This window comes from Phlebotomus papatasi, chromosome 1 (genome assembly GCF_024763615.1).
Source record: "Phlebotomus papatasi isolate M1 chromosome 1, Ppap_2.1, whole genome shotgun sequence".
Lineage (NCBI taxonomy): Eukaryota > Metazoa > Arthropoda > Insecta > Diptera > Psychodidae > Phlebotomus > Phlebotomus papatasi.
This window is the reverse complement of record NC_077222.1, coordinates 111744015-111758757: the sequence shown is the minus strand read 5'-3', so window position 1 is coordinate 111758757 and position 14743 is coordinate 111744015. Positions and strand designations below refer to the sequence as shown.

The 14743-nt window shown below is 33.6% G+C and overlaps 1 protein-coding gene across 1 annotated transcript in view; it reads left to right on the top strand.

Annotated features, from left to right (window-relative positions):
* The window catches only part of LOC129798789 (connectin-like), a 129476-nt gene that overhangs the window by 84985 nt on the left and 29748 nt on the right, over positions 1–14743 (top strand). Inside the window, exon 3 of the mRNA XM_055842137.1 lies at positions 13437–14274. Coding sequence (XP_055698112.1) covers positions 13444–14274 — 831 coding nt within the window. The 5' untranslated portion in view covers positions 13437–13443. The remainder of the gene's footprint in view (positions 1–13436; positions 14275–14743) is intronic.

Sequence of the window (14743 nt, the reverse complement as noted above, 5' to 3'; positions counted from 1 at the left end):
CTACAACCGCACTGCGTTTGTGTCTGATGTGGCTCATTCATCCTCTCCGCTCTTTGAAGGATCCAGAAGTGGATACTCGGCCAGAGAGGATAGGGAGATTTTTTGGGGATGAAAGAATAGAATATTAGTGAGATTATGGGATTACTCTTGGCACACTTAAGCCAGAATTATTCACTTTATATGATGTTGCCATCAAAACATCCCTCCAGTCGCTTCGAATTATTTCCAAGATTAGTTTAAGTGGTTGTTACAATGGCATATAAATTGGCTTGAGATAATCACGGGGTTTCCTTCTCTTGTTTGTCGGCATTCCCATTCGATTGATGCCTTTCTTCCGGTTTTCTCATATGCAATTCACAAGAAGCTGTAATTACTCGGAATGGAGAGGAAAATGTATGGGAAAGTGTGGTGAGAAACTTTCCTTTTAGCTGAAACAATAGATTTGGATTGTCTATTAACTTGAGTTTTCTTCACTTAAGTGTCAAAGGAAAGTGTTATTAATATTACAAGTTCTCTCAGATTTTATGAAACTTTCTGTGGTATTTTGAATGTTTGAGTGCAGTTTCTTAAATTTTATTTTAACTACCAAAATATTCTATTTTTTAATGTTTATTTAACGTCTAAGTTTTATATTTTTTACAATTAAAATCGGCGACTCAGAATATAAGTCAAACAACTCGATTATTTTTTACAAAATTAGTTTTATTTGCTTTTAGGATACTTCTTTACACCCTCTACCTTCCCTGTGTGAATATCATACTTGAAAGATAATTATTTTGAAAATTATAGAGCTTTTAAATCTCAAAAATCCTATACTCTGCATGTAAAATCTCAGTTTCAAATCGTTCTCCTGTAAAATTTGCCTTCTGCGAGTTATTTGTTTCTTATTCTGAGCGATCGAAATGTAGATCTAGAGATTGAATATTGATTCGGTATACAAATAAAAATTAGAAACAATCAATAGTGCCTCTCGTGGGAGAAAATACATCAATCGTGGAGGAAAAATATGCTTTGTGCAAATGTCAGTGAGTCGTTATATGCTTCCATTTCGACGTCAAAATATTTCACTAACAAAATTTATTGCAATTAATTTAATATAAGAGCGTGTTTTAAGCAATTAACATTTAGATTTTGAATACTTTTTTGTTCTGAAAAGATTTTAAAGTATTTTTTTTAAATACCAATATTAAGAAGTTCAAAGTAGAGGTAATCTGTAGGGGAATTCTGTAACGATACGACAATGTCATATGACAAATTTTCATTGCAAATTCGAGAATAGGACAACATTAAAGCTCAATGAGCATCGAATAGCCATTTTAAGCAATTCTATGAAGCTCTTAGTAACTGATATGAATCTGATTTTCGATTTATTGTTCCGAATTTACCACATAAAAATTTCTAAATTTTTCATATGACATTGTCATATCTGTACAGAATTCCCCTCGGTCAGAGTTATTTAGCAAATAAAATTTTTCTTTTTGTTTATAAATTTGTTAATAACATGTGAGAATTATACTGATAAATATTTCAATGAAAATGAAGAATGTTAATTGCTCTGAATAAATAGTTGTTTATTCAAAAATGTTTCTAAGAAAAACTATAATACCCCATTGTTTAATTCTACCCCTGACTAATTCTGCTCCGGTCTCCTTTATGTTGGAGTTTAACTCCGCTAGTTGGAGCTACGGTGCAAATTGTCGAAAAAGGAGAAAAATGAAGAAATATGAGAAAAAAAAACAAAGGAAAATTAAACTTTCTTTACCTTAGAATTAGGGGACTTAACTCTTAAAAGGGTAGTTTATAAGTGACCTCTGATGAAAAACTTTTACAAATAGCACATTCCTCTGACCACTAAAAGAGTTATATTAACTATTTACTGTTTTCTTAAAAGCACTAAGCTTTTCTGAGCTTTCCCTGAGAAACCACAAAGAAGTGATTTGTTTTCTTCCTGTTCTATCGTCTTCCATTTACAAACTATCCCATTAATTCAATGTCAAGTAAGACTGTTAATTACGTTCCCATCCACAGTCGGTCAGCCTTAATGCCGTTGCAAGAGCATAAATACTTTAGTGTGTAATTTCCTCTCACAAAATTTAGGTGACAACTTTAAGCGTAAAAATTATCACCGAAAATTTTCCACCACCATATGCGGAAAGCTCTGCAGAGGAAGCTCGGTAAGAACCAAAAAAAAAAAAAAAGAAAAACCACCTGCACTATGCCCTAATTTCCAATCTATTAATCCTTCAAGCTTTTGGGGCAGAAAAATCGCAGGATGTGGGGATGGTGGGAAAATGGACAGGAAGCAACTGGCCGAGGTACACAAATGAACATAGTATAAGATGTTAGCACAGCTATTGTAATGCCGCAGTTCGATCATTTCCAATTGGTCTCATATTTATGGGATAGACGTTTTGAATATTCCTAATTTTAAAATATTCCCAATTACTGTAAGGTCTTTAAGGAAAACTACGGTATTATTATAAAGCATATTGTTAAGTTTAGGAGAAATTTTATCGTCAAATTTACTTCACTAAATTATTTGAAAAAGCTATAGCAAGTAAGATTTACGTTGATATAGAGTTAGGTACTTGAATTAGAAGTAATTTTATTATTGCAATAGTAATTGACAGGCACTTTACGTTTTCTTTACGTTTTCCGCATTGGCACTGTTTTTATAAATGAGCAGCAATTTCTTTTTGATAAAAGGAAAAATATTCCTTTTTAACTACAAGAATTTAAAGTGTTATTTATGTAAATTAGAGTTTTAAAAAATATTTAAACTCATTTCTTTTATTGAAAAAGTTTTCTTATTTGCTGAAAAAATGTAATGTTTCTCTGATCGAATTTGATATTTCGCACATGTCTACGGCGAATCTTTTACATCAATAAAGTTTCATGAATTTTTCGCGTTCCTTTTTTCTCAAAAGATTTGAATAACTCTATCCCACTATTTCAGACTCAAAATTAGACTGAAAAAAATTTAATTTGGTGTGATGTTCAAAAGAAGAAGAAGAATGCGAAAGAGTGGGATAGGCACATGCAAAGCTTTTTATAGAAAGAAAGGAATATAAATTTTGACTTCATGAAATTTTGCTGATCTAAAAAATATGCCGTAGACCATTACTGCTTATTTGTTTTCTTTGTCGTTAAATTTAGAATTTGTTTAAAAAATATAAATGGGATTAATTCGTCTATTAAGTTTGTGGAATCATAGTTTCCATAAGCTCAGGCTATCTTATCACTACCTTTTCCCTGAGTTTGTGAAATGTTGCCGGGTGGCCCATTTGAATTGAATAGCAATTGATGCGGAGGAGGATATGGATGAAGGAGCTGGAAAGGTAATAACTCTCTATAGTCGATTGTGCTTGGAGTTCAGGGTCCTGGAGCTTTGGGGATGAAAAGGACGATATAGGAATGGGAGTTTTCTCAATGAGCTTCGGACGTGCCTGTGTCTGATATTCCTCAATAATTTCCGATTGTTCCCCTAGCCACATTAATTGACCTATGAAGTAGAATTGTCTGTGCTCCATGTGTCCAAACCCATACTCATTCGTGATCGGTGGATGTTTGAATGTAGCTGAGAGATGAATGGCATTCTCCCTGTCGATCGCCTATTAAACTGTCCCTGGATGAGAATTAATGACACTTTGTTGCCTAAGTCGATTTTCCTGGGAAAATTGGACGATTGGGGCATTAAATTGTTCTAACATTGCAATGCTTTTCACGTGGCTAAATTGGATGCCCCCCTTTTCAGTTTCCACCCCACTGAATTACCCATAAAATTTATCCCCCAAAGTTAAAATTTTTATTCGCGGCGCAGGATCCTTAATAGAAACAATTCGGGCTTCAGACACATTTTGGAGGGAGGCAATTATAAGAAGCTTTTGTGTAGCTGCAACTAAATTGTGCTACATTTTAGATTTTAACATCAATAGGGTTGTTTTTGAGTGAAAATCAAAATGTTGTTCGTCTTCTGAAATTCAGATACCTTCTTCTTCAAATAGCTTCTGTAATTCACAGTGATTTGGCTTCTAGCTGGAATATTTGTCAGCTAGACTTTGATGTTAATTTTCTGTGAAAATGAAAATTTGATGTACATTTTCTAATGCCAAAATTTATGTGCCTTGCCATGCTTAAAATTAATTTACTAATTTGCATTTTTAATGAATATTTCAATGATTTATCTATGTAGTGAAAGCACATTTCAAACTTTCAACATCGCCAAAGTTTGCAACATTTTCTTCTACACATTACAGTTTAATAAAATCAGAAAATCTTTTTGAGAGGAACTTACTAATGAATTATGTGCACTCTAGTACTAATAGTAGCAAACCTAGGTAATGTTTGATATGCAGGATGTATTAATATACATATACACTGAATTGTATTATAGACGTTATATTTTTGATCAAAATTTGTTTTTTTTTAAATTATTTTACGACCTGCTAAATAAAACTTTTTATTCGTAAATAAAAAATTTACGAGTATCCACCTTTTAAAGAGGAAAAACTACAGTGAGTGTAATGTATAGCCTTGATTAGAAAAAGTTTACTCTGGGATACAAATTACGCCATGAATACGTTATTCGCACGTCTTTGAAATTACCTGGGGTAACTCTGAGTTCTAACCACTTTCTTACATTAATATTACGTTATTTTTCCTGGAATAATTATACCAACATAATAACGTCAGTTTTTCAAAAGTTTAATTCATTTAATACATATTTGATGATAATTTCTTAATTTTAGTCAATGTTGTCCGAAATAATGCTCCTTTACTTTATTTATTTTAGTACATTTACTTTACTTTGAACTATTTTCTAAATTTTCTCTTGGGCGGCGTGACCCCTGGCTCGACTGTCACAGTTGTGAGTTCGAGTCTCACTGTAAACTGAATATAATAAATTTGTAAACTGTACAATGTACAAAATGGCAATAAAAGCCCGGTATTAAATTAAGCAAAAAAGAGTGAGAAATCTCCGTAAATATATTTGTCACATAACAATTTTTCTGAAAATTAAATTTCGTTAATGAAATTTTGTTTTTTACTAGGACAAGGGATCTAGGGTAAAGTGAGGAAATTTCGATTCATGCGGATTCATCATCAAAAGGAAACCACGAAGTACAAGACTTTACATTCAAGAATACTTTTTCGTTGTTTTTTTTTTCCTTTTGACATCGAAAACTGATAGGAAATCTGAAAGTTCTAAATTGGACATGATTCGAAATTATCCCATCTTACCCTACGAGATTTTTTTTTTATTATTGGAAAGTTGGTATAAATTCAATGAAATTTTGTTTAAAAACATCTATAAATATTAAGGTAATTTATATTCTTGGCCCCAGGGTCTAAGCATTACAGGGCTTAGTGAGATATATAAGTTTCCAATATTCAGGTTGAAACAGCAATTTATTTAGTAACTGGGGAATGTTTAATGAATCCCGTGCATAAATTCCATAAAGTGAAACTTTCATGAATGTGCTAATGAAACTTTCCTCCCTGCGAGGTATATTCCAAGGGTGGTTAAAAATCAAAAATACCCTGCAAATTTCCTCCAACATTTCATCACATCTCGCTTTTCTTCGCCAAAGTGCCGGTGGCTTGTGAAAATATTCTCAGTCCTTATATGCTGACTGAACAAATCCCATGAAAAGTGATTAAGTGCACTGAGGGAAATGGTTTTGGGAGCCGGGGTTAGAAAGAGGTGTTAAATATGCCCCATTGCAATCGGGGTTTAGATTTGCACCAAAAAAGGGAGAAAAAGGTAAAATTCACACCAACTTTGCTTTATAAAAATTTACTCTGCCGAGTGTTATATCTACACTGTTCATATAATTTGTGAAAAGGTGCATAAAAATGTAGTTTTTGTCATCCAGAGATGTTACAAATGTATCTTGTATGAATTTAATACTTTTCCCTTCCATAATAATATGTAAAACATATCAAAAAGATTTTATTAAGAGCAATAATCCACAACAGAAAATTCAAACCTAACCGAGTGTTAAATTTACACCACTAACAGCAAAGATAAGAAAATGCAAGATGTGAGCGAAAACTACACTTAAAAAGTGATTTTTAACACCTTTTTGGTGTTGTTGAATAATAAATAGCCATTGTATTTAAGTATTTCTCGTTTGGCTTCAGTGTCCTATTAGCGTCCACGTGAATCAGTGCTGCATAAGCTTTGTCGTCAATTTCGTGTTTAATTGTGTGATGCTAAGGATAAATTCCTTACGTAAAAAGACGGTAAGTATGTAACTAATATCAGGATATTGTGAAATGAGTGAAATATTTGGAAGCAGCAGAACGATACTCCGATTTTCTAAACATAGTTCTAAAAAACATCATCTAACTTGTTTTTCAAGGCAAATGGCTGGGAACACAGGATAGGAGCTAGTTTTGCAGCATGGTATCTATGCCTTCTAAACAGGAACTTCCAGAGGGATCTTGTAATCGGCATCATCAGAAAAATCATGGCCAGTCTTTTTGCCGTTTTCTGGTTTCAGCCTGACAACTTCAGTAGTGATTTTATCCTAACCGCCTAATCTGAGCAACTCTTGTGGCCATCATCTTGAACATTCTGGAAGTTTTTTTTCTATTTTTTTCATCAAAATCAAAATAAACTCTGACTGCTAAGAGAAGACTTCCTCTTCAAAAAAGAGATAGTACTCTGTCCAGCAGAATTAATGGAAAAAATCAATTTCCGGGCATAATTATGCGTTTATGCGACATCGAAATAAACCTCAACGATGAGTCTTCTCCGTCAAAAATACACTTTTACAAAAGGTACAGTTTTTGCTAGCCATTCACAACATTTTTTTTTTTAATTAGAGTTCTTATGATCCTTATTTACATAGTTATTTTTCTTTTTTTTTCTTTTTTTTTTGTAATATGCTTCTCATATCTTAACTGCAACTTGTTAGATTTTATTTAAATCATCAGTAAATATAAATTTATTCAAAATTTTAAAATATAGGTAATAAGAATTAAAATCAAAAATAGAAACACTTTAAGTTAAATGCTAAGGGTACTTGTTCAATATAAAAGCGCAATTTTTCTATATTCTTTGATGAATAACAATTTTCTAAATATTTAGGTTATTTATCTTGATTGTAATTAAACGAAACTTTTATAATTCAAACAAATTATTTTATAGATTTGCCCTGTTTATTTCTTGTTTTTGGCTTAGTGTATTTCAAATACAGAAAGTCTTGTAAAACCAAAATACTTCTAACAAAACAACGCGAAAAGTAGTCATATGACGATGATTTTGTAAAAATTATAGTATTAATGTAAATAAATTTATGTTATAAAAAAGTTTGATAATAAAAGAAGAATTTTTGAGACTATATTTCCAGTTTTTTTTTTTAATTTTGAAAGAAAAAAATATAAATAAAAGGTAATTTTTACACTAGATGGGGGTTCTAAAAATTCAACAATGGAAGGTGTGAAAATAACACTCGAAGGGGTTTTTTATTTACTTTACAGCGTCGGTGTAATATTCACACTCGATGGGGTTTGATTTTTCTATTCTATCTTTTTAACCCCCGCCTATTACCAAATTTACTACCGGAGAGGTTTGGTTGATTCGGGGTTAGAATTTGGTGTGAAAAATAACCCCCGATTTGTGCATTTTTCACACCCGTATTTCTCTCAGTGTGCTAAGAGTGTAGAATATTTTGAATGTAAGTTTGAAGGGAAAATCAAAAGCGAAATTTTAACTTTTTGCATTTGGGACGAATGGGATTGTGTCAAGGTGAAAAAGCCCTTCTTCCCACCTGGCTTTTGGTGTATATATGGTGTGTATTTGTCGTGGAAAAGACTAATTTGTTCAGCAGGATTAAATTTTACCGTGGCGTGAGAAGGTGAAAAATCGCATATGTGGTTTGGATTAAGCTCAAGAAGAGGCTTTTCAATACCATATCATTTTCCTTTCTCTTTTGTGATGCTTCAGCACAAATCACGATGAATGTGAAGGATGGGTGAAAAGCCTTATTCTGTATTCGGAGTATGTACAATATGAAAACTTCCGGTGAAACTTTGCTACATGCGAAGCTTTATCATACACCCACTGGGCTCGCGATGCTCAACACTGAATGAATAGAGCCATTCTGTGGGGATCTCACACGACAGCCCCTTCAACTTCCAGCCTCAGAATCCCTTCTTATTATTCCACATTAAAGCCACACACACACCCTTGAAATCTCCTGTTGAAATTACAATTCCAACAAAATGACATTAAATTACACGATATTTTCTTTTACATACTTTTATGTGAAATATTAAAATTAAAATTTAAAAATTTACTTTTATAGTCGTATTCTAGGAGGTCTGTGACTAAGTGGATAACGCGATGATTTTTACAATTTGAATTAAATTTATTTTATGTCATTCTTGATCTTTCCCACCCTTCCCCCATTGCGTCCACCGCTGTCTTAGCGTTAATTGCAACTTCCACGACCAAACGGTGAAAATGTCCTTTCTCTGGTTGTATGTTTTGGTTTTGCAATATGTTTTGCATTTCATTGGGGCTATGTCAATCAAAAAGAGAGATCACGATTGTCAAGCTAATCAAATCAGCTGCATGGCACATTTATTTTAACCAACTTTCATAACTTCTTCTGCTAAGTGAACAAAAGTCTGTTCCAAAACACTCATGACTTCTCACAAAACTACTAAATTTTAAAAATTTATAATAATAAAATTTGTAAAAATTTGTTGACTTTACACGAAAAACAACTAGTTTTTTCTCCATCTGTATCCATAGAGTCTTGTAAGATCTATTTTTTGAACACCTTGTCTTGTCAGAACGAGGTCACCCAGATTTTTGCGCTTACTATACAAGATATTGTAAAAGTTTTGTCAATATTTCTTTTTATTCATTAAATTGTGTCGATTTTTGGTATGATACTTCTAGTGGAAGACTTTTCAAATAAGGTAAAGTACCCTCTAGTCGGCCGGTTTCTCAAATCGGCCAGTTGAATTATTTAACCAATTTTTTAACGTTTTATAGTCAATTTCTATGAAATTTTCACTGATTTATGTTATATATAATATAATACACCTTCTAATGTTACATCGGTAAGACCATATTATAACAAATCTAAGTAAATTGAATAAATAGTCGCACTGGCCGAGTTGAGAAACCGGCCGACTAGAGGGTACTTTACCTTACTTGATATTTTTTCATATATTTTTATTTTAATGAATCTGACATATTTTTTAGAAAATGTGTGCCTTAAGACTAGCTGTTAAAATAGGTCAGATAGATCAAATAGGTCAGATTCCAAAGGATTATGGAAAAAGTATAAAGTGCTAGATTGCACAAGAATGTTTATGGCGCCATTGGTAGATAAAAATCTTATTACTTTTTCACAAGATTCGTAATGACAAAAATTTACCAGATTGTGTACAAGATTTTGCTTTAGAATATATTATATAGTATCTTTATAAAAATTCTGTTATGAATCATAAAATCATCATACAAATGGAAAATTCAAGAGAGTGAAAAAAATTAATTGGCTCTGGCACGTTCTAAAATAATTGTTAATAAGTTATCATTTTACTTCATATTTACTTAAGATCTTCCACTGAAGTATTTTAGACAGAAAGTAAGTAATACGCCTTTACCTAGATAAAATGATTCTTTTTTATCTTTTAATTGATTTTGAAACATAAATGAAACTAATTCTGTGTATAAATACCTCTGTAATATACATGTAATATACATTTACCACATTTATTTCAACGTAAGCTCACACACATTTTCGCCTATAGGGCTTTTGGCTTTACATGCGAGGATGAGAGACTTTTTGGGGCAAAGGGGGTGGTTGGGCTAACTTTTTGGGGATGGAATGTGGTGAGAAGAGTGCTTCGCAGGGCGCAACCTCGCCATACGCTCGTAATTTTGTTATTTGAGTGAGGTAATTCTGAAAGCTTTAATTCAGCATATCATTAGGATATTACATACATAACAAAAGTGAAAAGTGCGCACAAGGAGGGCATCTACATAGAGGCGTTCCTCGAGAAAACTTATCCATTCCGAATGGAAGCTCTCCCAGGGCTACAGTGAGATTAAACTTTGGAAAACTTTCACTGCGGAGGTTGATGGTTTCACTGTGAGAGAACGTTCGTTAACCCCTTCCCTTCAATTACAAATTAAAATAAGACTTGCTATTCACAAGAGAAGTTAGCACACCAGAAATGTTACACTCTTGAAATTAATGTTGTCCAAGTGAGCAGAAAAAGCTCATTTTTTCCACTGGAACGATCTTTTTTAAGTTATCACCAATTTTTTTTAAAATCAAATTTACACCATCAAATTAAAAAAATCTGTAGATTATTTCCCTCATTTTCCTCAAATTCTATCGATTTATTGGAAGGGCTTGAGGGGATGGCAATATAGAGAGCAAAATTCTGGATGGAAAAAAGGGAAATGGTATTGGGGAAAACGCTAATTTCAGTGCATTCATTTTCAGGTGCCCTCAGGAGGATTTACATTCTAAATAAATATCGTAAATATTTGAGATACCGCACATCGGATTTGTTCTGGCCATATTTTGGGATGAAAATCACGCGGGAACAGAATATTTTAGCCAATATGACCTCCGGTGACCTCAGATTTGCGATAAAGGGGCTAATGGAATATGTCTGTAATTTTTTTTTCACGTTACACATTTCCTGCAGCACCAAAATAAATTCTCCAACAGTATCCAAAAAAAAGTATTCAAAGTGAATAAAATATTTTCATATTATCTACATTTTTATTTACATTCACTGCAGTATGTTGATGTTTTATTGGCTCAGGGTTCCAAACTAATATCAAATGCACACGACAGAAGTTATATTTCAAAAATTCACGAATGAACTTGAGAATTGGCACAACTGGGTGGCATTTCAATTTTCTATGTCTCCTGCAAGAAAAAATATAGTAGTTGCTGAAGGGTAAAGATTACGCGAAATGTTCGAAAACTTGAAATTACTGATATGGCCAAAGTAACTAAAATTTAATGAACACTGTAAAATTAATAAAATAAAAATAAATGAATATAAAATTTTAGCAAAATTATCAATCCCTGAAATTTTATCAATCTTTACTTATTGTATAGTTTTGGACAGACTAATTGGCGATTTAAAAAAAATTAAATAAATCTAAAATAAGTCAGATACGTTAAAAATGGACAATTTATTTTAGTAGATAATTACATTTGAAATCTAGAAGATAGCAAATATTTGGTTCATGAAAACTGAAATATTTTTATATTGTGATAAAGTATCCTAGTTCAAGGTATTATGGCAAGTAACATTCTCTACTAGGGAACCGTGATGTAGTTTTAAATCGGTAAATTCTAGGTATTGTTTTTGCTTTAGGATTGGAGCAGTTCTAGCCAAGATATATTATATATTAAATTTTAAAAAGAAGGCGCATTTTAAAACGTGTTCATCATGTAGCAATATATGCTACTGACCCACACCGGAACATGTTGGAGTCCTTTTCATCGCCAGTATCTCGAAGTAGAGCCTCTTTTGCCCACTCCCGGAGAGTCGCGAATCGAACATCCTCTTAGCTTCACGGTTGAAGGCCGACTGAGGAACCGATTCGTATGCATCTTCGGAAGTCCATCGGACGCTCTCCACTCCATTTATCGGCGATATATTACTCTCTGAAGTTAGCCGTTATATCACCCCTCAGAGTCACCACCCCAACTGAACAGTGATTGGTACCGTTGGCTTAGAAGAGTTTCCGTCAGGACGGGATTTCTCCCCCCAACTCCTCTAGGCTCAACGCAGTCCTACTACAATCATACCTAGAAGTATGATAGGGGAATGTAAGCATGATTCGTACACAGTGAACCTTCAAATGACGCGAATTTTCTCTTTGTGTGCGAAGAGCTAGTTCGTCATTTCTCAGCCAAAAGATAGATAATTATTAACCTCATGAAACAAGATGAGAAGTAGTAAATTTTGCAAATAAAGTGAAAACTCGCATCATTTGAAGGTCCGCTGTGTGCGAATAATGCCTACATTCCCCTAAGTTATGTTTCCAGAGTCAAAATCGATGTAATTTACAGGAAAACCTTGTCAGGTATTTTCCTCCTCCATGATCATCTATTGGACGTGGCAGGGAAAAGCCATAATAGTCAATTGGGCACAGCGGGCTTTAGTGCATCCCTTGATGCATACTTTGCCGGTGAAGGCATCTTTCGTCACATCAAATTTCAATAAGTGGTATCATCCTGAAAAGCTCTCATGTTATACAAAGTGACACAATTTTAGCTTCTGCTCCTTCTGGGAGCTCTAAAAAAATAATGATCTGCCATAAAAGCTTGAAGGAGCATAAAGACGGAGTAAGAGAGGCTGCTAAAAAAGGAAAATGGAAATTTATTGCAATTATTTCTACTTGAAGACAATTAATGAGTGCGAAAGTGGGAGGCTGGAGATTCAGCACAAAAAAATGGCACGAGAAAAGTGTAGAGCAATAATTGAGCTAACTGGGTAATTATTGATGATAATTCCCAGTCGTGGCATCATTATAATTCAGAAAACTCTAATTGTAGGATAGGAATCCCATAGCAAAGGCTGTGTGAGTTCCTCCATTAGGGAAATCAGAGGGTGACAAAAACTTTCCTAATTACAGTGTGATTTTCTCTCATGTATTTTCATCACTCTTTTTATTCTCTTTTCGCCTCAGTCCTTGTTTTCCTTTTCTGCCTTGGCATCGATACACGTGAAAATTACCTAAACGTGCCATTACGTGAACAATGAAAATAAGTTTGGATCGAAGTGATTAAAAAGTTTATATGAAAGTATTCTTGTACATAGTTCTCTCTTAACCCTCTGCAGAGGGTTAAGAAAAGGGTATTGAATGGAACAAGATCGTTAAAAGTTTATTTTTTCCAGTTATTTCTTTGATTGGAATCCCTAATGTCTGATTAAATTGTTTTTGTACGAGTATATATTTTGTAGTTTAGCTATCTTCAATGAGAATTTTTTTTAACAAATAATTAGTGAATATTCAAGTGAATGTTTCAAAACCAAAATTGAAAATTTGTCAGTACTAAATGTTATTGTCATAAATTCGTGATTTTAGTACAAATCGCCAAAAATTTATTTTAGTCAAAATTATAAAATTTTTATAAACTGACTAGCTTTCGGGGCTTTAGGTTCTATTTAAATGTAATCATATCTTATACACCCTGAAAAAGCTTTAATGTAAGTTGTGTACTAAAAAGATGTACTAAAAATTTCAAGAGTAAAATTCCAAGATAGCCAAACCCCTTGTAAATAAACATTTTATTTCTCTCTTTATTATTTCCGGGATGTCTTTCAGCTGAAAATCACTGCTAATATTTTCCTAGAATTTCCTCCTTGTTCTCCCCTTACCAGCACAAAGTAAATAAACCTCCGTGACCAAGTGCGCCTCTCTATGCTTTCAGATTTATAATGGGGAGTTGGAGGAGTTTGGTGTTCATTTTGATCGTTAGTGCGTGTCTGATTGAGGGCAAATACAGAGACCGGGAAGCAAAGCGACAAAGACCACATCTCTTCGAGCCCGCTTCCACGGCGGCCAGTGTGAATCTCTGTGAAAAGATACCCCACATGAAGCTCGTATGTCATTGCACCCATGGAAACAGGAGTGAAGTCCTGGGAGCTGATTGCTGGATATTCAACCCGGATGTTCCTAAGAAGGATCCCATTTGGGGAGCTTTCTATGCACATTCGTCCATAGAGACGCTAAAATTTAGTGTTTACAAGCCTGGAAATCTCACCTTTATCCCCACTGAGATTATCCATCACCTGCCCAATCTCAAGGATTTTTCAGTGCAATATGCTCAAGTGACGGAGATTGGTAGTTATGCTCTGGCTAATAGGAGTCACTTGTCGAGGGTGGAGTTTAACAATTGCACTCTGCAGGTGCTCAGAAGACACGCATTCATTCATCATCCTGCCCTCGTGGAAATTAACCTGAAATTTAATCAAATAGTTGAAATCGATCGGCACGCATTCAGCAATCTGCCCAATCTAGAGAGATTGCTGCTGGGCTACAATAACATCACGAGCCTCCATGATGAGGTATTTATCCACCTCAGCAAATTGGCCGAGCTCTATCTGCAGTCCAATTTGATTGCCATCCTCAGTAGAGAGGTGTTCAAAGGACTAGGTAACCTCAATGTGCTCAGCCTCTCTGGCAACCACATCACCTTTGTGGGTGACACGGTATTTGCTGAACTCTGGAGTCTCGAGGAATTATACCTGGACAGCAATCGGATTGAGGTGAGAAATTTGGGACTTTCCACATGATATGATTTCAAATGCCACAAATTATAGCACAAAATACTGGACAATATTACTTAATCCTTTAAAGCGAATTTAACATAATTGTTTTTCGGTCAAAAATTATTATTCGGTTTTAATGATTCAAAGACCTTTTACACAAAATTTGTTAAAATCTTTTTTTTTTTAATTTTTTTTAGTACAAGTAGTAGTAGTTTTTTTTAGTACAAGTTAGTTTTAGTATTTTGGGCAAGATTAGGGTTATTAAAAAAGTTAATAAAAAACTTTTAAATTTTGGAAATTTTTTGTCCTAAGAATTATTTGTTACATATTCAATATAGGAATTTTGTTTTGGACATTCACATAACATTCCTAGATATGTTATGGGTAAATTTAGTAATTGCAAATGGTTTTGAGAATTACAATGTTGCGTGAATTTGCGAATAACATGGCTCTGGTGATCAATATG